At 31.6% G+C, this 26754-nt stretch overlaps 1 protein-coding gene across 4 annotated transcripts in view; it reads right to left on the reverse strand.

Annotated features, from left to right (window-relative positions):
• The window catches only part of LOC108000765 (fibroblast growth factor receptor homolog 1), a 93128-nt gene that overhangs the window by 21161 nt on the left and 45213 nt on the right, over positions 1 to 26754 (reverse strand). For all 4 annotated transcript variants that reach the window (XM_062085433.1, XM_062085431.1, XM_062085434.1 and 1 more), the window contains exon 2: positions 12838 to 12977. In XM_062085433.1, coding sequence (XP_061941417.1) covers positions 12838 to 12922 — 85 coding nt within the window. In that variant the 5' untranslated portion in view covers positions 12923 to 12977. The remainder of the gene's footprint in view (positions 1 to 12837; positions 12978 to 26754) is intronic.

Here is a 26754-nt window from a genome sequence, read left to right on the forward strand (position 1 = left end):
CGATGGCCGACTGCATTTCCGTCGACGCCCCGTAACGAACAGTCGACTTTAATTCCGCGTCTAGAGTTGGCCGAGCTAGCGCGTTAATCTCCTCAAATACACCGTGAAACCGAGGCACCACGCTGGCGGAAACGCGCGTGCACGTGAGCTAACATGCAACAGCAACGTGGAAACAAAATCTCTACGCGTTTACCAGACACGCGTCTATTTCTGAAACGAGTCGCCCCTCTTCGATCTTCCCGCCGATTTTCCATGGGTGGCTCGGATTCGTCGATAATTAACGCGTTCCAGAGGATGGTAATTAGGATGATGCTCGGAAGAAAAAGAATTAATCGATTTTAAATAAAAGGAACTTTAAATAAAAGTGAAAGTTAAAACGAATCATGTAAGATTTTTCAAGCAGAAAAATTCTATTTTTAATATTACGATTTCGAAGTCAGCCTATTTCAATTTTATTGAACAATCTTCAGTAACGATGATACAAGAAATATAATGAAATACGAAATAAATAAAAGAGATTAACATTGCAGTTCCAAATGCGGATGGATCGCAAGTGGAAGATGCACGAATTTCCCTTGAGAGATTCCCTTCTCCGCAAATGGAGAACATTCTAGGTATTACGTTTCTCCTATCGAATAGTCCTACCATATTTGACTTTTTTTTATGTTTCCATCTTTTTTCTCATCGATAAATAACGGAATAATAAAATAAATTAAATTTCGACGAAATCTCATGGATCATGCAAGAAAGATTCAAAATGTGTAAAAAATTTATTCATTTTTTAATAAGTTAATAGCCACGATTACGATGATATAGCTTTTTTCCCCTAGATTTCTATCGTATTATTATCTTGGCAAATTGTATATCAAAAAATTCATCAATTTATTTTCATGCAATATTCCATCAAGTGAAAAATAACTTGCAAAATATCGTGAAAATATGAATTAATTTTATCCAACCGATAATAATCCAATTAAAAGATGATTATTATCATTATCGACGAACTTGAGTTTGAATTAATTTTGAAAATACCTCTTAGAAAAAAAAGTAGAATTTCGAAACCTCGTGAAATTTCGAGTTTTGATTCTCTGGTATTTTATAAAAAGCTGCCACTTCGAAATAACTTTGGAAAAGCATCCACTTCGAAATAACGTCCAGGGACACGGCAAACGCTACGATACGCGTATCCAACCGCGTAAACACCACTCCAAAAATATTCGTAACTTCTCTTGCAACCGTGCTCTTTCATCTGGCTCGAACGTCAACAAGCAACGAATCGATTTCGTTCGTTGCGTCGTTCGTTCGCTTCTTCGTTTCATTATTTCATCGATCAAGGATGAAGTTCTGACGAAATAGATAATTTTATACTTTCGTTGAAGTTCGTGGCCGGATAATAAATAAACGTGTTGCATTTAATAAATCTCGTATTTCTTTTTATCACGGATAATAATTTTTCAGAATGATTTCCTTTCTCTTTTCTTTTTTTTTATGAAAAATAGTTCGATACCTGGGAGAAATAATCTAAGAATAATTCAACAATTTCTGAAAAAAGGATTCTCTAAAAATTGCAACAACACACCCGAGCAAATAAATCCTATATAATTCTCCCTTGGAACGATACAGAAAATCCAAGTTCCAAGAACAATCTTCAAGAACCCTCTTCCACTCCCTGGCGAAACGAAAATGGCCGAAACCGATTTGCTTCGAAAATAGCCAGCAGCCGGGGTATAACGAGATATAACTATCGTAGGGCTAGCTAGAGGACAGCACAGTGATTTATGTCCCTTTAATTGCGCGCCCCCTTTGGCACCTTCGAGGCAGAAGCTGTTCCCAGCCTTATCTCAGCCTCCTCCGGCATCCTTTTAGAAAGCTTCAGTGTGTTCAGCACTCGGGGAGGAGAGGCTCGTTTATTGGTATCGGGGAAACCGGTGGATTGAATCGGGGAGATTTATGTTACGAGGGGGGTAATTAGATTGCTTAGGATGGTAGCATAGGTTGTCGAGGGAAAAGGATTTATTGGGATTCGGAGAATGAAGTTCGATTGCGTAAGGATCATTAGTGGATAGAAGGGTTAAGAGATATTTGAAATGGAAATTTGCGGGTTTTTAAGTGATGCGTTATCGTTATCGGCGTGATTATTTTAATGTTGTTCGGACGAGTCTCGTCCATCTATCAATGTTTGTCCAAAGAAGAATACTTTAGAGTGTAATTAAATATCAATTTCACGTAATGGAGATTTATAAATCTTCTTTTTTTATATTAATTTAATATCGAATTATTCGTTGAAAATTCTATTCGATGTTAATTCCTCTCGTTCGTCTCTAGATTATCTTAAGCTTTTATTCATCTGAAATTTTGAAACTTGTTCGAAGATGTTCGAGGATAAAAACAATCCGTAATTATATATAATTATCGATCTAAATTCTATCGTTAGAAATTATCCAACTAAATTTAATCAAAACCTTTTTCTTTTTTTATCTCTAAGCAAACAAACACGTATCATACGATACTCGAGTTACCTTCGATATCAATTTCCATCCCCTCGGCCACGAAAGGGATAAATTCCTAGCGTTTATCGGCTCGTGTAACTTTCAAGTGGCCAGATTAATTCGTTTCGGCTACGTCCTAATTTTTCACCTCGAACAAAAAGTAGGGGGAGGGTTAGACATAGAATTCGATGGTTTCGGATTACCACGATCCCACGCGGTTAGATCCTATCGCGATCGTCTTAATCCGACGAATCTGAGAGGGTCTCTTTTTCGCGCTCAACTAGCCGATGTACCAACCAGATTGAATGTACGATATTAATTGTACAAAGGAGGGAACACGATATCCCTTCTCTTGAACTCTTTCGTGCCCCCGCCTTTTTTCCTCGCGGAACAATCCTCTAAATGGATCCTCTGGTTTCTTACGCTCGTTACGACCAAACTATGATATTTTACCGTTTAATTGAACACGGTTATTCATCAATACACGTTTATTTTGAACTTTTCGATGTACATTGCGTCTTTGTCAATTTATTCGTTACTCCAAGAAATGGGGTGGGAGTAGGAGTTACTTTATCTTATTGTAATTGTAAATTTTTTGGATATGTTTTATTCCAGTTTATAAAGATATTGGTTTAGGAGATATTTTTAACTCGGATTTTATTAATCTTATCGAACGAAAGATGAAGAAAACGTCTCGAAATTTTTTTACTAAAATCTGAAACAATAGTATCAAGAAAATTCTCAATTTTGCATTATTCAACTTGTGATTTCCAAATCTTGTTATATGAATAAATTCATTATTCAAACGAAATTAATTATTCAAGAGGACTAAGATAATTTTAAGAAACACAAAAATTATCTATCGCATAAAGATCGAATTAAATAAAACAATCGTTTGTTTTTCATCGAATAAATCGAATAACATTGATATTAATAAAATTTGTCTCGAAAAAATTTGTAATATCTCGAAAAATTAAGAATAATTTCAACAAAATACAATATAGTCCAGAGAAACGATATCGAACGTTTTTCATCGAATTTCGTCTTTTGATGAACTAATTTTCCCCTTCGGTTTCGACATCGTGGAAGATAAGATGTGAAATTTGAGAGCAGAAAGGATTAATCGATGCGTCAAGCGGATTACGAGGATCGTGTTAATTCTAGACGAGGATAAATCGATCGTAGAATCCTTTCTTCACGGAACAAGATTAACACTGTTTAGTATACCGATGAAATAATTATCTGGGCAGATAGATTGCAATCTAATTATTGTTCGTATTCGTTTAAATAATCCACGGGAATTTTGTATTATCGTCACGCGCGAAATAAACAATAGATAATGTTTGACGAGGTTTCTTCATTTTTATCATTTTATTTTGATCTGATATTTCGATGATATTTATTTTGTCTGGGCAGAATTTCATTTTATGGACGAAATAATGTTTAAATTTTATAAATATTTGATTACAATGTTTAATACAATGTGTGTATGTAAAATTTTAACATTAAAATTATTTATAATATATAATATAATAATCAGTTTGGAAAAATCAATTAATTAATTGTAAAAAATTATTTTTTTTACAAGATATTTGCACATTTTTAGTGGTTTAATTAGAAAAATAAAACGGAATTTTTCTTATAAATATATCTACAATAATTTTTAATAATGATGAAACGATAAATGAAAATTTGTTGTTCAAAATCGTTGCGTGAATCATGATAAGAATTTGGAATATCGAAACGTCGTTTAAAAATTATTAAAATAGTTTGAAATTTAATCTAAAGTTAAGTAATCTGTTTAGAGTGAATAACCTTTTATTAGTTTGATTTATTTATTCCACATTAATAATGCAATAGTTGATCAAAATTATACGTAAAATATATACGTATCAATCTTTCAAATTTGCATTTAATATTCTCATTCACAATGAAATATCGTTTACCATTTCATCATTTCAATTTCACTCAAGTTCTTGAATATCTCCATTAAATATATCTTACCATCTCATCTATTTCTTTATTATACTCTATTTTCAAATCCTCACAACATCAAATACTATCATTTCCATTCCAAGAGTTTCATCAAGTGTACCAATCTCGAATCCTTGTCCAACCCTTCCAATTTACATATTCTCTACGAGGAGTTCTCTTGCTTGACAACCAATTACAATTAGCTCTAAAAGTCTATTTTTGAACAAAGTTTCATCCTAATAAGTAATTCTAAAACGTTTCAATTTTCCTTTTCAAGGAATTATAGCATGCATCTTCACTTTAATTCCAAACATTCTGTTCAGGCTCTTTAGTGAATACTAAATAAGACATGGCCATGATTATAAATACAAACACGAACAGAAACAGAGTTGGTCAAGATTAAAAAGTCTAATAGCTAATAATAAAGCTGTGTAAGAAGGTTATTCTACATTTTTGATACATCGAGTCATCTATTATAAAGGTGTTTTTAATAAAAATAGAAGATAATCAAAATAATCTATTAGTAATTGTCTAAAAATTCTAAAATTAATTATAAAATATCAATTTTGTGAACAAAATATGATGTAAAGTGTCGTAATATCTTAAATATTAATAGTGTAAAGATTTTCTCAGAATTCTTGCAAGTTTATAATATTAATTATTACAATATCATTTTGTTCGTTTTAAATATTGTAATATTATAACTATTGTAATAGTATTCTTATTTTATGAATATTTTATTGATACATTATATTGATTTACGAATTGATACATTATATTCACAAATAAAAGTACAATATATCAGATTATGCCTAGATCTGACTAGAGATAGATTCGATAGATCTTTTCATAAAATCTCCTGAACCACTCTTCTCATCCCTGATTCTTCCATCTCAAACCTGTTAACACGAACAAACCCACTAACCCAAAGAGACTCCAGAAGAAGATCAGTCGAGCATAATGGAACAACAGGTGTCCCGTTATTCTTTTGTCACGTTTTGATCGAGTTGCATCTCGTCAAACAATCCCAAAAAAGGGGGGCAGATACCCGATAGTACAAGTTGCCAAGACAGGGTGCATCTACTTAGGAAGCCGCTCCAAAGATAGGAGAGAGCCTCCTTTCCACGCGGCTGTGGACGTTCTAATTAAGATTCCAGACCATGGTCTCCGGAGGGAGATCTTGTGTATAACGTTTGATATAAAACAAACGGCGTGCGTATAAAACGAGACGAGGGAAAGAGCGAGAAAAAGGTGGAAGGATAAAAGAGACATGGCCTGACAGATAGAAACGTTGAACGGTTTGACGGCGGGAGATTCAACTGGGTTGGCCAGCTACAAAACGAGAAGCTAGAAACAAAACTCCGCTCCATGCCTGCATAATTATACCTTAAAAAGGATGATCCCTTTCGAGAGATTAAGGGACACTGGCTCAAGACCGGCTGCCTATCTTAATGACCGTACGCAGCCCCGCTTCGATGCCAGACAATCGTAATTAAGCTGCAACGGCTTTACCCGAGGTCAAGTATGCTTCTTTCGTTGTTCGTTCGCTCCTTCAACTACAGGTTGCGCATGCCTGCTTCTTCGCTTCTCGTATAGATTATAATGGCACGGAGTACAGAACGTGTGCTTAAACTATATTTGAGTGGCCATTCAAATGGCCGAGTGTGCTTGGAGATGAATCTTTTATTTCTTATTATTTCTTTCATTTGAATAGTTGTTTTTTTTTTCTTTTGTTGGCTGAATAATTAGACGTAGATATTACATATCGTATGCTAACATGTGTGGATCTTTTAATTTTATCTTTTGATTTTATGTGTAATATAATATGTGTATTTAAATGTGGTCGAAGTAACCGAATGTGGTTAAGATAAATTTATTTTTCGTCGTTTTCTTTGGTCGAATAATTAGAATGTACCATGGCATATGGTAATATGTGTATCTTTCGATATACGGGATATCTATACGTGAACCCTTTTGAGTGGTCACTGAAATATGAACGTAATTAAGATCGTAATTTATTTTTTATTTGTTTTTTTTTTTGCTTGAAGAATAATCAAACATAAATATTGCGTATATTTTATCAATTCTATTTAAATAGTCATTGAAATAGCTGAACGTAATTAAGATCAATTTGTTTTTTATTTTTCTTAATCAAATAAATAGATGTAATTTTACGGATGTACCTGTACTATATATATATATATCTAATACGAGCAAATATTTGGCAAGCAACATCCCCCTTCCCCAATCTCGTGACGAAAAAATCCACCGGTCCCCCCTTTCGAAATCGCGGTGCGCAGCCATCTCTTTCATTGTCCAATTGGTAATGTCAGCCGCTATTACCCTGTTGAATACATTTAATAGACAAAGGATTGGCAGAGGCTCTCATTTTCGCAGCGCGAGAATAAGAGGAGAGGTACACGGCCCCCCTTCGGGCCCCCGTGGAAACGCGGTCGAACCCGGGTTGAGAATATTATCGTACGTCGACGGACCGCTAATAACGGGCCGAGCCCGCGCATATGGCATTCAATGACCGGCCAATTGGACAATTGAGCTCAATCATAATAATACACATATATATGGATCGTTGCAACGCTCGCGTTTCGGCCCGTTATCAATAAATTCACTTGCCGGAAAGTAAATTCACCGGCCGCGTCCTGATTTCGCCCATTTCCATTCGTGTTACGAATGTGGCTTATTTACTACGATTGCCTGCGTCGTATTCTTTCCTCTCGTCGGGAATGAATCTGATATTTTGAAAGCTTTGTCGAGAAGAGACGATTTTTTAAAAGGTTCTTGAAAATATTTTTGAAAGTTTTTAATAAATTTTACAACAATTTTTTTTAAGGCCTTTGAGTGGATTTTAGATAAAAATTTCTAAAAATTTTGAATAATTTTTGGATAGGTTGTGATGATTTTAAGATGAAAATTGGAGAGTGAGATTTTTGTAAATTTTTAGAAAAGATTTAGAAAATATTTTTTTCAAAAGATTGTAGAGAAGAATTCTTGAAAATCTTTGAAAAGGATTCTAGGAAATTCAAACAGATTTTTAATAAATTTTTAGAAACAATTTTAGAAAAATCTTTGAAGAGACTTTATCAAATTTTATAAGAATTTTTTTATAAGAGTTTTGAATCTTGAAAAAATTTCTTTCATTTAGATTTTATTGAATAATATTTGAAAATTTTTCTAAATAATAAATAATAATAATAAACGAACAATTTTTGAAACATTTTAAAAAGAACTTCAAATTTCATTTATATTTATACCTCACTTACTATATAAAACTCTTGCAATCTACGTTCAAATAAAATCTCTATAACAAGATCTATCCATAAAAAACGAATATAGGTATGTTCAAAATTTTTTTGCCATTTATGGACCATTAAGAAAATACCTAAGGTTCCTTAAACAGGTAGGCTATAGTCCCTAGTAAGCATCAGGTTCTCATCGATTTACTTAATGATCGCACGTGTGCAATTGTTGGAAATTCCAACGAGATCCATGGTTCCAGCAAAATACCGTTTGAAGAAGGCATTTAATAGGATACGTCTAGGGACCAGGGTCGGGATCTGTTCACCAGATGTTGCGTTTTCCATCGTTCGACCAATGAAATTCAACCAGCTTCCTGGAAATCCGGTGTTTCCATTGTTGCGTGAAAACCTTAATGGAAACCGTAATGGAGAAACGAAATGAATTCATTAACGATGGAATTTCAATCCGACTCTTTTTGTAACTTTACATTTTGTTCTGTATACATTTTTAGAATGTATATTTTTTTTTTAAATGATGGTTCAATTTAATTGTACTTTGCTTATTGTATGTATATTTTATATTTTGTTTTGATTCTGATGCATCGAGATGTAAAGTAATAAGTTTTTGAATTTTTATAGAGTTACGTTCAAATTTTATATTTTAATATTTAAAAAAATAACTTGTAATGAATCAATGTCTTTCAACGTTTCATGAGCCATGAATCTTTTATCGTGAATGAAGTTAAATAAGTGGCAACCCTCTTTTTTTCATGATTAAATAAAAATTCATTTTTAATAGGATAAATTGAAATCTTTCACACAGGATTCTGTGAGATTATTGGTAAAATTTTCAAAAGATTATAGCATAAGTCCTGAAAATTTCCATAGAAACTATAGTAAATAAAAACAATTCTAATGATTCTTCAAAACATGCATAAGCAACTCAGGTTAAGAAAAATTGTAATAAACATAATAAATAGTTGTTAGCTTGAATCACATTTATATTTAGATAGATTGAATTATAATTAATAATTAAGAATATCAAGAAGAAGATAAGATAATTCAGGTAACACGTAGAAGAATTTTATTTTGTCATTCCATTTAAAAAAAATCTGTGCAAGAATCTAGAAAACTTATGTATTATTTATAGTTATTTGTTATCGTTTCTCAAAAAAGATTGAAGAAAATGAAAAAAGAAAATTTCCAAAAATTAAGTCGTAATTAGATTTTTATGCAACTTATACACTTTGAATATTTTATATCTTTTAGCATATCATTTATATTTGATGAGTTCCTGTACATTCAAATTTTGCATAAATGGATCCACAGTCTAGTTTTAACAATTGAATTGTAATTTTTCGTTAAAATTATCATTTTAAAAAAAATCCAAATTTAGAATTGATTTATATAATCACTGATTATATAAATGATTAATAAAAATATATAACACTCTTTGAAACTTTGGAAAAGTAAGAAACGAGAAATAAAGTGATTGGAATCAAACAAATAAATTTGTTTATGTATAATTATATTTTGAATAACAATCGATTCTGAACAAAACGAAATAATATTTTTAACAAATTCACAGATTTTTTACATGTAATTTGTAATTGTAATCAATCAAGATATTTCGCTTTTCTGATTAAGATAAGATCATCAAAATTAATTTTATATTTTAATCAGAGTTCGCTTTAATCCAAATTCAATGAGAAATCGTGATTTATATATATCTACTAGATCGTGAATCGATTTATAAAAATATTATTTATAATCCATTTTTCTTGAAAATGTTTTTGAAATCTTGAAACAATCAAAATGATTAAATCATTCAGATTATTGCGCCAATTTTATGTGTAAATATAGATATGTTCTTAATTTTAAATTTATAATTCTTAAGATAAATTAAATTTTGTATATTATTGCCTTGCATTAACTTTCCATTAAAAATTATAATTTAAAAGAAAAGACTAGCTGAAATAAGCTAAATTTATTATAGCATTGTTTTATTGAAAAATATTTGTAAGATATTAGATTTTTGAAGCTCTTCAAAATTAATTTTTAAGAAATTTTGGTAAAATCATACATGAAAAATATTATCACAAAGAAAGATCTGACAATAATAATAGGAAATATTTTCTATCATATTTGATAAATGGAATTTCTTACCACCATCCAAAAAAGATATTCTCTTTTATTTTTGTCTGCCTTCTATCCCCTTTGTACACGTTTTAAAAATACTCGATTCGCTCATGAATCGTCTCTCTAGCCATCACACTGATCTCACTCTCTGAAACTTTACAATCATTTCGATTTTCAACCTTCTTACACAATATAGTTATTTCCAAAAAGGAAACTCGAAATCAACAAGAGGAACATGTCAAATTAAAGTAAAATTAATAAAATCGTCTGACAGAGGAATAAAAAGCTTTACTCATTGATCAAAAATAATTTTTAACATGTTCAAGCATATTCGAATTATTTATCAAATAAATTTTTATAAAAAGTTATACTTTTGCAAATATAAAACTTTGTTTTTCTTTTAATCTTTTTTATACCAGATTAAAAATTCTTTATTATCTGATCTATATAATGTTTATATATTTTAAACATATTTTATGTTTGTTGTAAAAATTATATAAATTCTTTCAATAAAATTAAATAAGCAAAATTCCAATTAAAGAGAGAAAGAGAAAGAGAGAATTAAATGAATTAAAAAAAAAAAAAGAATTATAATCTCAAGGAATAGTTGCACGAACGTTGATTCTCGAACATGGATTAAGAAATTATATAGTACGTGATTGGAAAAAGGCCAAAGTATGACACGAACGAACAAAGACTCGCTTATGGGTTTCGTTTCGACCAGTTGATTTCTCAAAATTCCACCACGTGCGAGTTCCCGTTGTCTTTCAACGATCGAGAAAAAGCTCGATGATGAAGAAACGAGCAGGCGAAGAGGAATTGTTGAAAGAAGTGCTTGCAATAATGACTGTTTTTTCTTCTGCTCTTTTATCGAGTCTTTTCTTTAAAAGTGAATTTTTAATGAGAGATTTTTTTTTGATTTTCAAAATATTTTTATTAAAATTTCGAATTTATAAGAAGATAATGAAAAGATAAAAAATGTTAAAAGATAAAGATTTGAATATTTCTAAAGCTACAAATAAACTTGAAAATTACAATCAAATGTTCAAATCTAAAAATTTAGATATTTAATTTAAATTCATATATGTCTTCATAAAAAAAAAATAACATTTGATTTTAAATATTAAAATTCATTAATAATTTACTCATGCACGAATACTTTCATTAAAGAAAAATTCAAAATTTAAGATACACACAGTTGCCATATTTATTTTTCTAACCTCAAAATCTCGCTCTTGCACTTCATAATTTGTAAAAATATCTCATAATGGAATCATGAAGAAAGCAAGAATTTTTACATTTTTCTCTTATATTTTTATTTTGCAAAGGAATAATAAAAAAAAAATAATTACTATTGATTACGATTTTGAATTTGAAAAAAAATTTCAAAAATTATTAAAATTTCTTAAATTTATTAAATATTAAAATTCATTAATGATTTAAGATACACATAGTTGGCATATTTATTTTCCTAACCTCAAAATCTCGCTCTTGCACTTCATAATTTGTAAAAATATTCATGAATCGTCGAATTAAATTATTTGTAAAAATAATTTGTAATAATATAATTTGTAAAATTCTTAAAAGTTCTTAACAAAGCAATATTTTTTATAAAAAACAAATAATAAACATTCTAGACTCTAAGAGTTACAAAATTTCAATTTTATGAATCTAAAATTTAGCTTTTTTATTCCATCTCTCCTAACCAAAGGAACAAAATTAAAAATAAGCTTCTTCCTCTCACGAGGTACGTTATATACATACTTTCTTACGATCAAGACTCGTCATCTTTTTCGACTTCTTCCTTCGACCTTCCACTCATTTTTTTCCCCTCTCCCACTCTTTACATTTTTCATTTTATCCTCGAATTTCTTTTTCCCCTATCCCTGTAATCATTTTTCTTTCTCCACTCGGATGAAAATATCCCCTCCTCACGAGCTTTCCCTTACAAATTCAAACTGTGCCCGGAGTAAGCATCAGAGAAATTTGTTTTCAAGCCTTTTTACACATTTTTGGACATTTTTACATATTTCATATACACGCGAGAGAAAAATAGTCGAAGCGGGGAAGGGAGTGGGGGAGAAGAACGAAAATGTTCGACCGCTATACTTAATCGCACCGTGTCGGTTTCCGTGTATTTTTAGCATTTTTCGCTTTCATCCTCCGTGGAATCGCGACGACGATCGCTATCCACGCGATTCTACCAATTTTTCACTTCATGAACTCGCTTTTAGCGCCTTTTCCTTCCTTTATGGGCCTCTTCTCGAAATAGACATTCTTCTCGAGGTCGTTGTACCATACAAAGAACGTAGGCTCTTGTATTGCTTTTAGGGCAGTGTTTTCAACGTGTTTCCTCGAGATTCGCGATTTACGATGATTGTAAATTAATACCGCGAATACCGCGTTGTCAAAAAAACTGAGATTTATACTTTACATAATTTTACTTGCAAATGCATTTTTGAAAGGATTAAAGTACGCTTTATTGTTTCTTCCTCGAGTTTACTGTAAAGAATTTTTAATAATATCTTCATTAATTTCGCTTTGAAATAAATAAACAAATTTATATATCTGGATTAAAAATTTCTCTAAGAAAATCTACAAAATTATTGCTTTTGATCATTTCTAAATCATTCATAAATATAACTAGGCCACAATTTCATTAAAAATCAAATTATTTCAACAATTTCAATTAAATTTATCATTTTATGAACAGTATTCCTTTTTTTTCCTTCATTGTGCATATTATTGAGCTTTCGTTTGTCATTTTATTTGTAATACAATTTACGATATTTTATGTTATTTATGTATATTATTTTCTTATAAATATATGCGTAGAATAAGTACAAAAATAAAATACGTGTTTGAGGGTACATATAGTGTAACGCTCCCCAGATAAAATCTATTAAGTTATTAGAAAAATCCGCTCGTGCCACGTTATACTGGTTAATCCTGTACGAGCCAACACGATTATAAGTTCTCACCTAGTCGAACCAGCTGTCCTTGGGTAGTTCGATCGATCTCCAGCATCAGGAGTATCCCAACGATGAGACATTTTACAATCGCCATCCCGACTTCTTCGACAATAGGCAAGGGTATCTAGTGGCGCGGCATGGATGATTTTCTGTAACAGAAAATAAGATTTTATTAAGTTCTACAAATGTAATTAGTTCGACAAATATTTCTTTTCAATTTCAATCTTAAAAAAAATCTACACGATCGAAATTTAAAAGTCAATCTCTCCAAGATTTCAAATTTCTCAAGAATCTTATCTAATTATATCTTGTATTTTATCGATCCAAATTATAAAAATCCATCTCAAAAATTCAAAAATTATATCATTTTAAATTCAAAAAATTCATGTTATCTAAATTTTAATACGATATTTTAACATAAGAATTTTATATAAATTTCAAAATAATCTTACGCTTTACTTTAAATAAATATCGCGATGGTATCGTTAAAATTTAATGTAAAATTTCACCGTTAACGTTCAACTCGAATTTTACTATTTTAAGAAATTAAATCGAACACGTTCCCCGGAACGAAATCGAGCTATTACGCGTTCCCTCAACCCTAATCTGAGCCTGTGAAGAAACAGATCCCGCGAGGGGTTCTCGAGAGTGCGAGTGGGTTACGGTGCATCACGGTTGATCTATGGGGTCGAGTGCAAGGATGCGCACCGGACGTGTTCTGGCGTTCGAAAATTCTCTCGAGTCGGCCATGTGTTCCTTTTCTAGCCCCGAAACCGGCTAATACCAAGGTCTATTATACTTCATGGGGCGGGAGCGCGCCTCTTGCACCCGATAGTGCAACTCCATAAAGCGTCTCGCCGTTTTCGATCGGATTTATGACGATTCGCCACACGCGCCGCTTTGGCGAAAATGAAATAGAAAAAAAAAAAAAAAGGAAAAGGAAGAAACGAGAGAAGAGACGTGATTCCGTGATGTTACTTTATGGGGTCCCTTGTAAACCGGTCCGATGGTTACTTTTAAACACCTCTATTTATAAAGAACCAGGCTGGTCGAACCCTTTTGTCGATCGTTTTCGAAGGATTTCGCGATGCGTGTAGGCGCTACGTGTTTTTTTTCCCCTCTCTTCTTCTTCTTCTTTTTTTTGTTGCATTTTGGCGATGATGTTTAATGTAGATTCGGATCGTGTCAGTGTGCGGTGCTTGTTTTTTCGATCTTCTGGGTATTAGTTTGTTAGTTAGATAGGGGTAATTAATTATGGGGCATTAGGAGGTTGTAGTGTGATAGAGGGTTATTAAGAATTTGTGGGGAGAAGATTTGGGAAGATTTAATGAAGATTAATTTTGAAATTTAATTTTTAAATTAGAATTTAAATTTAAATTTTAGGAGAAGTTATATTGGAGATTAAGCGACACGAATTAAAATTATTGAGAATTGGATTTTAATTTAAAACATAAATTTGTTTCGTTTGAAACTGAGTTTAATAATTTTAATTGAAATTATTGGAAATTGTACAATTCAGATTATATTGAAAAACAAAATTTTGCAACATGATTACGAGAAATTTATTATTGCGTATTAAGAATTTACGAATGTGCGATTATAGTATCATAGGATTATTTCTTTTTTCTCTTTTTCTCTTTCAATTTCGATAAGTTTGAATTAAATTAAACGCAAAACTGACTGTCCTTGATTTCTTAAAAATAATCTAAGTAAATACGATTAATCTATTTGATTTCAATTTTATTTTATTTCAATAAAAATTATCTCTTACGAGATAAACGAGATACGATTTCTATATTTACATGTCATATGTATAATTCAATTTCACTTTCAATCGTAAATCATAAATCAGCAACAACCTCGATTTGACAGCATAAATAATCGTGATATACGATTCATAATTATTATACACAGTTAAACATAATTCAATATTTACAATTTACAAAATAAAAGAAAATGATTCCTATATATATATATATATACATAACTTTACACATGTAACTTCAAAAACTACAATTACGAAATATAATTGCAACAATTATATGTTTTCATAATTATTTTATTAGTCAAAAATACTCAATTCTTTTATAATTCGCAGAAAAATAATTTGTATATTTTTTCTAAATTAAATAAAAAGAATATTTTTAAAAAACTACTAAAAGTACTAATACAAAAAGTAAAATATTTCTAAGCAAATTAAATATAATCGAAATATTATTTAGAAGAAAATTTCATTATCCTTCATACCACTTATTCCTTTATCTATTTTCCCCAACTCTGTTTGTCATACACATAACTCCACTTCATGTTCAACAATAACTCGTGCTCCGTCATTATGCGCCCTTAACGACTCAAATAAATCAGTCGGAGAATATTCTAAGCTGATTGGAAATTATTCGAAAATTCAGGCGTAGCCTTCGGTCTAAAAAAATCATCGGGCTCGTTTGCAAGACTTATTACAAAGACCGGTCATCCAAGTGGTTCGTAAAGATCGCATTAACGACGCCCGGAAACGCATAAACCACCATTTCCGAGCGTTAAATTCCGAAAGCAGATTTACTCGCGTTACACGTTCGCGCATGCTCGTTAGGCGAAAAGACACATAACGTCGTTCAGTGTCTACTCGACGTTTGCCAGCACTGCAACAAGTATTTACACTTGCGTGTTGCAAATTGCGCTTGGATGAACTATACTTGAGCGGATTATATCGTGAGCGTAGACTATTCGCTGACGCGAACCGTGTAATAAAGTTCTATGTTCCATTGTTTCGATGATGGTTTATATTGGAATTTATGAGACAGGTGCACAAGGTACTTTTGCACAATTTGGAAATATAGATATTTCATAAAGAGAAATTTTGCAAATGGTGATTTTTAGTTTAAAAATGGAATGGATAAGATAAAATATAATCTTTAATGATTTTACTTTCAAATATAAAATACAGTTTTGCGTTTTATTATTTCTTTAATAGTTCACGTTATAATTAGAAGATATAGATTTTTAGTTAATTATTAAAAATTTTAAATAAAATTTCAAGTGTTTTGGAAAAATGTGAAGATAAAAAATATTGAAAGAATTTTCATTTTAACTTATTTAGAAATGAAATCTAAACGTTTTAACGTGATTTCAAGTACAAATTTCATGTTACAAATACAAAAGATATTCGGTACAAAAAGTAGAGAGAAATAAATAATTCTAATAAATAAACTCTATCTTTATTCCCAGTTAAAAATCGAAATAGAACAAAATTTTATAATCTTCAAACAATAATCCAAACTGGATAACTCTCATGTCATCTAATCCCCTAGAAACTTCATTTGACTCCACTCTGAACCACTTTGTGAAAGCTTAATGCCCAACAATCGACTTACTCCATTATCCCAAATAGGCGACTAGGAAGAGGAACACGTAGGCAATCCAATTTTCCAATATTCTCCGCTCACTCGATTACTTTCGTTACACCAACGTATCCATCTTCGATCCCACAATCTCGAAACTGAATAATAAATCTTCCCACTTTCTTTTTCTTTCTCGATCATCTGTTTTAAATGTATATAAGAAAGGAGAAAAGAAAGAAAAGAAAAGAGCAAAATTCATTGAAAAAAATTAACATACACGTAATTTACATACGTAAATTAACACGTGCACGCGAGACTAAATTAAAAACACAGAATTCGTGCGCCGTCGAGGAATCGGCCCGAAAATTCAAATTCTGTCCCACGTGGATCCTCGAGGGGAGTCGCACGAGTTGATAATGGCGTCACGGAAACCAAATATATTTCGACCGCTTATTTATGCGGTTCACGCTTTATCGAGCGTTCAATTCTCCAAAGCTGGCCGGTAAATAAGATAATTTATTCGATCCTGTCGCGTGTATGCGTACACACTCTCGTCTCCGCTATCTGATAAGATTAAAGCCACCGTGGGCCATCTCATTCATGAGAACACGGTGTGACGTCGTTTTCGAATCATGTGCATCGAGAATGACGATGTTTCGAATCATACAGTCGGGTACAAAAGTCTTTGTACGTTATCTTACAAGAAAATGCTTTTAAATTTTTTATTGATACTATACCTGTTAATTTCTAATTTCCTTTGAATTCTATAACTCATTAAAAGAATTTTTTGAGAAAAAATTTTATTGTTACAAGAGATGTACATTTCAATAATGTAAGAAGAATTTAGAATTTATTTAATATGAAAAAATATCGAAATTGACATTTCACTAAGAAATAATGGAATTTCTATGTATTCAAAAGTTTCACAAAAGGAAACAAAACTTTCTGTTGTCGAATCTGGATTGGATATACAAAGACTTTCGTAACCGACTGTGTCTGGTATTTGTATCATTTTTTTTCCGCGTGTAATTAAGGTGACAAAGGTGACTATTGTCGCTTTTGTCGTGTCGTTTCGAGAATTTTTAAATGATTAAGTAGCGAGGGCTGTGGCCGAGGTTCGTTTGCGATTCGACACCCACGCGTGTTCTAAAATCGAAAATATAGCGGTTGCGGTGAAGAATAAGATAGGATTACATCAGAGTCTAAAAATCTGAAAATTTGAACAGTTTTTAAATGGAAAATTTAGAAATTTAACACTTGATATCTCAATTTTTTCTTTAAAAATTTTAACAGATTTCTAAAATCCACGGTCTCACGACCTCTTTTACTGTTACGTCTACCTTTCTTTAATCACGTTATAACTTCTTCTTCGTTCAGTTATCCCCTAAAGAAAATTCCCCAGAAAAACTGATTTACCCTCTTGACGACCAATCGTTAACCGGATCGAATAGAAAGAATAGGCAGAACGCATTCAATTTGTCCGCATAGCTAGCCAGAGATCGGATTCCCCTTCCACCGTGTGATAAATTATCGTCACCATTAATTGTTGCACAAGGGTGGAATATATTTAAACGTGGGACGGTGCGTCGGCTTTGATGTCGTTGCATGCGTAAATCAGCCGATTTCCTTCGACAAATCTCTCGAAGGGGAGAGAAGATAGGGAGGAGGCGAGAGGACCTGCCCATCCCCGAAATTTATGCTAAGAGAACCCCTCGGGTGGTCCTCGCTTAAGATCTGGCTGCCTGTAAATTTGAATTCCTCGAGGGATGACCGTGGCTCTGGGTCCCTGTCATATTATCCTATCGTGAGCGCGATGCGTTTGCCCCTCGGAGGAAGTATATAAAGAACTCTTTATTGGGTTTTTCCATCGCACCCTTAAACGGGTGTCGCCTCCCTTAAGCCGAGTCTTTCTTTTTTTAATTCGTTTTAGGGTTTCTGGAAGGGTTTGTTTCGTGACTTTTTCGGTTATGTACTTTCACGAGATTTTCTTATGATGTGTGACAAGAAAGTATAAAAAGTATAGCTAGTAAAAAAAAAATAAAAATATCAAATATCGATTATCTTTCAATTTCAATTTGAATTAAAACAACTGTTTGCTGAGCTAGAAGGAAAAGAATGGTTAAATAGAGATTATTCCTTTGTCTGTATACACATCAGCAACACCGACATTTTATTTTACCAAGTCTTTTTAATTTTCTCAAAATATTTTCTCAAAAGATCATAAAGCTTTGAAGAAAAACTTTCTCTTTCTCACATTTGAATCCAATCTGGCGACCAGATTTTTGCCACTGATACCCAAGAAGCTTACAGACCCGCAAAAATTCCGAAATTTGACCCTTCGAACCCAAAAAAACATACCAGAGATATTCTCACGACTTTTCTTACAAAAAAAAAGAAGAAAAAAAAATTAAAAAAAAGTAGATAGAAATAAAAATCAGAACCAGACACACAGTTGTTCATCCCTTCACAGAGGGTTGAACAGGTGACACTATCCGAAGAAAACTTCTCCTCCCCAAAAATTCGAAGGGAAAAGAGATTCCTCTCTGGATGACGTCTAGGGAATATTAATCGTCGCCTGTGGATTCATAATTCTCTTTTTTTTCTCTCTCTTTCTCGATTCACTGTTTTCTTAGGTCTAACTTTGGAAGAAGAAAAAACGTATCTTTGGTGCATCGTTGGGTCGTTGGAAAGAAAACAATCCTGTAGAAGAAGTCTCGAAGAAATCGTTAGTGACGAAAAATAAATCTTCACGCTAGGGACAAATTATAGGAATCGTCGTATAGTGATTTTGTTATAATCAATACACAATGCAATTCTGGAATTGGCTATTAAAATAATTAGTCAAACTGGGTTTGATTGATTAATTATAGAAGGATTGGTTTGCAAGAACCGTTTCTTTAATGATAGATCGTTTGATACTGAGTTAGTCCGTGAAAAATTAATGGTAATTATAATAATTATCGATTGTCGGTAAATTGTTTAATCGCTTGGAGAGTTGACAGGTAGATTTCAAGAAACTTGTAATAAACAGGTTGATACTGAATTGAAAGTATATAGTAAATTACGAATAGTAATCTGTTTGTGTAAAAAGATTACGAAAATTAGTCAGAATAATTTATATTTTTAAAATTGCCTATGCAAAAAAATAATTGTTAAAATTCTTCCGCGATTATAAATATTTTGATTTATAAAAATTCAAATCGACAAAAAAAGTCAAACGTAAAATTAAAAATCTTTGTCCACGAAAATTTTAAAAAAAAAGAAGAAACTTTACTCGAACTTGTTAAACTTTCAAGAAATTAAACAACGCTGTTCACGAAATAAAATTATTACGGATACGGAATTTAAAAAAAAAAATACAATTTACACGTTCGAGAAAACAAAAAGTAGACCTAAGACCGATCGACACGTCTTCGTTCGGTTAATAAAAATTTACGACATCATATTCGTGTTGCGTTAAACCTTGTTTCCATTCAGAGAGCACGCGCACCAAGTCACCAAAGTAGTTTTACTTCAGGGCCGTATTTCAATTTGGCACAAACGAAAACGGCTCCTCGTCGAACACGTTTCTCGTGAGTCTGGCCGATGGCCAGAGTTCGCGCGGCTGGGGTTCGGTGTTCTCCATGGGCGGGGGCGGTGCAGAAAACAAGTAGCGAGTCGAACACGTTTTTCCACGAGTTAACCACGTGTTTATTTCCCTTTTCGTTCTATTTTCTATCCCGTTTTCACGTTATTTTTTTCTTTTCTTCGTGGTGCTACTTCAGCGTGTCTTTCATCCGATTTCGTCTGGAGAAATTTTGTTAATATTTCATAAAAAAATATTGTCACGATTAATTTCTATGATTCGGTAGATTCATTATAATTATTTTTGTAATATTTTATATTCTTGTTTTACAATTGTATCTGAGAAATTCGGATTAAATTAACAATAGACGCTTTATGCTAGATTTTTGGATTCAATTCTTCTTCTTATTCGTTCCAATTTGTAAACCACGAAATTATATTGTAAATTTAATGTCAGACACTTCGTTACATACAATATTATATGTATAGATGTAACACATGGAAGAATTTTTACAAAAACGAATGAAAAAAGAAATATATTTTCAAATAATTCAATGCACGAATAATTAATCAACGAATATTTATTTTACTAATTTCTCTCTTAAGATCAAAAAAATCACAGTTTCCAAACGATGACAACTTAAAAATCCCCCTCAACACGCCTCAGCCGCGAAAATACCAGTTTCCAAAAATTAATTCAAAGACGCCCCAACTAATAAAATAGCCGGAGAAAAGGGAGGCGAGAGGGAGAGAGAGAGTGTCGGCGTCGACCTTCAAATTACTACCTTGCCGGACGGCATCAAAATCCTGACCTACGTCACGATAATTACGGGTGGTCCCCATAAGGCCCCTCCGTTCGGAACAGGTTCAAGCTATTTCATTCAATTTGTCCAGCCTCGAAATATGCCTTGTCTTGAAACCGCGCGTTCATCCCCCTCGAGCGTTTTCATGGGGGGGAGGAGGAGCGTTTCCCTTGGCCAGAAAACGCCCACGCGTAAATCACGGATCTCGCCCCCCCTCCCGATTGAAAGAAATGGTGTTTCAATCGCGTGAAAGACAATTTTATGGGCGGGGACCATAACGAAAATGCGATTTCACCTTTTTCTCTCCCGCCCTCCCCCTCCGTTTCGTTGATTTTTCGAATTCACGGGCGCATCGGTTATCACGAAGTGGTCGTTTTACAAGGAAACGGCATTAGCTTCATTGTTTCGTTAATTGGAGAGCAGGTAGTAAAAAGCTTTGGCTAATTGTGGCTCGGTGGAGTGGAAAGTAACCTGTGTTTGAATCGATCTTTCGGGTTTAATGTAGGTTTAAATGCTCGAATGTGGGGCCCTTAGTTTTAAATTGATTTTCATCTTTTTCTGTTTTGTATTCCAGTTCTGGAATAGTTCTAGAATATAGTGTTAATATTAAGTGTTAATATTGTGTGAAAATGCAATTTCTCCATCACACTGTTTGTGAGGATTATTTATATCCACTTTTTTGATCCACTAATTATTTTTGAAGTGTCGAGTTTCTGAAATAATTTTCTGTTATTAATTTGTATCGCTGAATTATATTTTTTGATATTACGAACAAAGATTAAAATCAATACAAAATGTTGGTTGAAGTTTATTTATTAAGTTGCATAGAATTTAAATATGCGAAAAAGCTATTCTTTTTTTAAAATGGAATTTTTTTTGTGTATGTAATAAATTTTTGTACCTTTATAAGATGACGCGTTTATAACGTTGGTTTTTTGTATCTATGGTTATTTCAGTAATGTTACGTTTAGACAATTTTTATGCATTGATTCTTAATGGATTAATGGAAGCTAAGGGAAAATCTTGGCGCCTAGTCTAAGTTATGTTTATGGGACACGTGTTGGTAAGGTGAAAATTTTTAGATTTTATGTCTTGGTAGGGACGAATTTGTTTTGGTAATCGTTAAAACTGTTGTGGAACGAAAAAAATCATTTCTCTTTTTTCTTTAGCTAAACATTTTATGTCAAAGAAAAATAATTTCTTCGAACATTTAATACGAATTTATAACTATTTATTTAATGTTTAAGAAATAAATTGGAGAATATTTCATTATATAAAAAATGAATTGAAATAATTTAAGATTCAAATTAAGATTCAATAATATATTTTATAGATAATTTGATTTATTTCCAAATTATCCAAGAATAATTTATCTTTAAAATTATTTTCAAGATCGTAAAACATTGTTTTGAATATGAATTGTTTCACTCCACTCGAAAAATGTTAAAAATTCAAGGCCTTTAATTATCTTCGAGGCGTGATATTTCATCCTCATAAAGATTTAGCTCTATGTTTTTGTGTCAAAAATTGGAATCTTTCGAAATTATAATCGTTCCACGATTCATTTTCATATTATTTAAATGAAGCAAGGATAAAAATTGATAGTTCGAAATTTCCATTTCTGATATTACTTCTCGTTTCCAATATATATAATGTTTATAATGTTTATTCTCTAGGATTATCGAATTTTCTGGAACAAGGCTCGATTACCATTATTACCATTATTACCATTTTCTAATCTCATGGACGGAATAAAAATGATTGTGCTATTCATACTCCTTCACAATAAAAAATTTTCTTTGTTTTCACAATTTTTTAAAATCATTGTTAATAATATTCATAGATCGATTATCATAAAATGTTACTTAATGTTATTGTCAAAATTAGTTTCATCACATTTCGGTATTTTTTTTCCAATATATCGCTAATTTTTTATTAAATTCAAGGAATTCGTTACGAGATATTTACAATAGGAGAGACGATACAATTATTATCTCATTTTTATAAATTACATTCGTTTTTGCGTTTAATTTTCATTTGTTTCGTTTCTATTATTTCTTTTTATTTTTCTTCGACCGATGAAAATAAATCTTTCAAAATTCAACTCGATAGTTAATATTTCTTTCATTGTAATTACATTACAAATTAAATTTTGCAAAAAATGCAACCATAAATTCTCAAATTACATTTAAATAACATCAAGATTTTACAACCTCTCAAATTTATTACCCATTTCCTATAACCACTTTAATATTCACATGGACTGTACATCATCATAATCATCATCAATCCCAAAAAGAACCGTATGAATATCTGGAACAAGGTGCAAAAGTCGTAAAAAATAGTATCGATTCCAAAGCTGCTCTCCTTACAAGAATTTACGAACCGATTCGAAAGTGAGGGTGGAGTCGTTCTGATCGAAGTCGTTCGAGAATATCCATCGCGTGTCTGTCGGCTCCAGATCAAAAGAGAGGAGAAGAAGAGAACGAGAAACTGAAGAAAATGAAAAGAAAAAAAAGAGGGAGGAGGGGGGAGAGTAGGAGGAGAGAAAGGGGTCGGTGGAAGGTGAAGCCTGGTTTTCTGGAAGGCAACGCTCCCGTGAACCCAGCTCATAAATCCTCCACCATAAACCGTGTAACTGGGTGAGCCGTAAACCGGAAGCACGTGCTCCGCCAGAGCCCCACGCAACGTCCATCGACGTCACTATTTCACGCCAACGCTCGCCACTGGCGAATCTTTTCTTTCGATTGTGCGCCCGTGCTCCGATTCTATACCACACCTTTTGTGTTTAATGCACTTCGTACCTTGCTACGATTCGCCATTGAATGCCCTTTTCAGAGCAACTTTTCACGTATACGCGTGTCTTGGCGGTGTTTCATCTTTTTTTTCTTTCTTTCTTTTTTTTTCCTCTCTCCCTTTGGCGGAAGAACGATGGTGGTGTATATTTGAATGGAGAAATGTTTGGTGCAACGAGGTATTCTGGTCTTGTTGAATATTAAGTGCATTCTCTATTATTGGCCAGAATCTTTCAGAAAGTTCATTAACCTAAGTTACAATTCACAAAATTGTTAAAAATGATTAATGTATAAATTTGATAGAAATGTATGAAATAAAAGAATGGAAAATCTTAATGATTTCTAAAGTTATTGATTATCTTTGAAATTTTTAACCCTGCCTTGACAAATTTTGTCAAGCCTGCTACTATTTTCCTTTGAATGTTCTTTTCATGTCTTGATATTTTATCTTTTTTTATAATTCCTTTTTGGAGGAGAAATAGAGCTTGGTATACAATAGTTTGATATGAGATATTCTTTTTCATTTTTTGTGAATCTTTTTTTGTTTTGAGTGGTTGGTAATGCTTCATATTTCTTTTATTTTAAGTAACAATTAAATTACAATTCTAATTTTGTTTTTTTTTTATTATTATTTCTCTTGTGCAGTATAAATCTTCTTCTTAAGAATTGTTATTTAAAAATTTTAGAATATTATAAAAGAAGATTGCAGATTTAAAATGATCTGAATCTACTATTATGCTCAAAGAACGTAATCCTTTCGGTATTGTTAGAGAAATGTTTTATACAAAACCAAACGGAAACCGATTATAGCGACAAATTATACCGGGAACAGGTTGTGGCAGGTTAGTGTTATCCTAAATATCCGGAAGATTGTCGATCTTTGCAGTAAGCCGCTTACTGCTGGGGATATGCGTTCTAACCCCATAAGATTTGTTGCAACGGGGAAACTTGCAATGGGTGGTCCGAATGTTTTTGTTTTTTCAGATAAAATAACAAATGTTCTCCTATATGTTTATACAAGTTTTAGATGTCGTTGAAAAAATATAGAGATATAAAAAAGAAAATATGTAAAAGAACGTAAAAGTTTAAAAAACAATTAAATAATTAAAAAATATCTAAAAAATTAGACGAATAAGAAATTACTTTAAAGATTAAAAGAGTAGTCAAAAATAACTCGAAACTTAATCAAAATAAAGTTTTTAAAAATTCGTTAAAAAATTTTATAGAATCATTATTTACATACTTCATCATACATAATCTATCGATACTCATAATTTATAAATATTCATAAATCAAAATATGTAATTTCAATATAAATATCTCTAAAGTTCAAAAACCTTGAAACCAGAACTTCAAAAAAAAAATCCTCTTATTTTCTCATTTTGCAATTTAAAGATCAATTACAAACTCGCTTCAATCTTCCACTATCATCAAACTTCTTTCCTTCTCTTGATCAACTTTACGCAAAATTATCCTCTCAAAGCAACTTTGCATATTTGCTACATTCTAGTATATATGTGTATATGTTATAATTTAATATATTAAGATGGTTAGTATTCTAGTCTCGTTGAATATTAAATACATTCTTCGTTTTTATCTCTTTTATTTTTTTTCCCCTTTCTTTTTTTTAAATAAACTGGTTAATATGTATTTTGATCGTGAATGTGACATTAAACGAAAATACGCGTACCAATGACCTCTATCGTCATGTTTACAATAACTCGTCCTCTTATTTATCCTGCACTCAACGACAGAATGCATCCTCTTAGACAATATTCTCCATTGCCTCCAAGTGAAAGAATTGGATTTCGACAAGTTCAGAAGCTTGAACGCGTTCTCTCTCGATCAATATTTGAGCTGTTACACCGGCCACTAATGTGAATACAAAGAGGGCGAATAACCTTTGGGAAGAAGCCTTTCACAAAGCACCGTAAGAATTTCCTACTGACGTTTTATTTTTCTCCTTCTCTCTGACTATTTTAAGATGAAAATTTCTATGAATGTTAGACATATGCATTGTACGTGCATCTTTAGAATTAGTCGTCGATCATTTCTATTATTTATTATATTGTTCAAATAAACCACTCAACAAAAGGTTGTGTTATAATGACATATAGAGAAATGAAAGTGAATAGAGGTAATTGTGAAAAGAAGAAGAAAAAGATGAAAAAGATATGTTTAAACTTGTAAAAATCAAAATAAATTTATATATCTATCGTGTATATGAGAGTTGAAGTAATTCAAGTCCTTTTTCGTCGTTAGTTATTTAAAAAAAATGAAACAACATTTACAACAACACAGTGAAATAATTACAAATATATTTGTGAAATATTTTTGTTATTAGATCAAAACGAAAAATTGTTCAAGACAGTTCTATATCTCATTCTATTTCTCGTTTCATCTAATGAAAATTTTATTTATTAACTAATATTTTTGTATGTCAAGTTTTGCGTTGTATAATTACATTTATATGATTATAAATTTTAAAAAAATGTAGTAGAAGAAATAAGGCAAAATAATATTACAATATTACTTTATTAAATTTTCATCTTTTTTGGAAGAAAATTTTTATTACACGTGATCTATAATATATATCTTCAAACGTAATATTTGAAAGTTGCCTATACAAAAGAGAAACAAAAGAATTGTTATTCTATCATTATATCATTATAGATATGCGTTTGATGTATATGCTTGTATTCCACATACAAAATTCCATTTTAACAGGGACATCGTAAAAATCGTGGAAAAGAGGGAATTCTAAAAAATATAAGAGAGAAGGAGAAAAATGGTTGTTCGAATCGTAAAAAAAAGAATAGCCATATTTAAGTCTTTTGGAATCTCCCTTATGATCCCCTTTTATGGAGAGAATTAACGATGGATTCTGTTTGTGTCTCGCGATAGACCTATTCGAGATATGGAGGTGAAATTTGTTCTTTCTGGCCTTCCGTGAGTCATTCGGTAGCTTTTTAGGTAATCTCTCTTATATACATGATTTATTTAATTTTCTTTTTTAGAATAAAAAGAATATCTTTCGTAGAAGAAAGATTGTTTTTGAAGAAGTTTTGGAAATTTAAAAATCAGATGGAGAAATGGATGAAAAAATGGAATATTTATATTTAGACTTTTGTAACAAGAATATCATTTTCGAAAATTTTTGAAATATATTAAAGTAATTTTTGATATGGAAATTACGATCTTCATAAAAGAGAATTTTTAGAATCTAATAATTTCTTCATAGAAAAAAAGGATTATCTTAAGTAAGAAATAACAAAACGTAAATGCAAATTTTAATCAAAGAAATTTATATCGAAAGAAGATTTTACCATATGTAATCAAGAGAGAAACAAAGTATCTTATATCCGAATCGAAATGAGAGCAACAAAGATTCAGTTATTCCACGTCCACTCTTGATTTTCGGTTCAG

This window comes from Apis cerana, linkage group LG15, assembly GCF_029169275.1.
Source record: "Apis cerana isolate GH-2021 linkage group LG15, AcerK_1.0, whole genome shotgun sequence".
Classification (NCBI taxonomy): Eukaryota; Metazoa; Arthropoda; class Insecta; order Hymenoptera; family Apidae; genus Apis; species Apis cerana.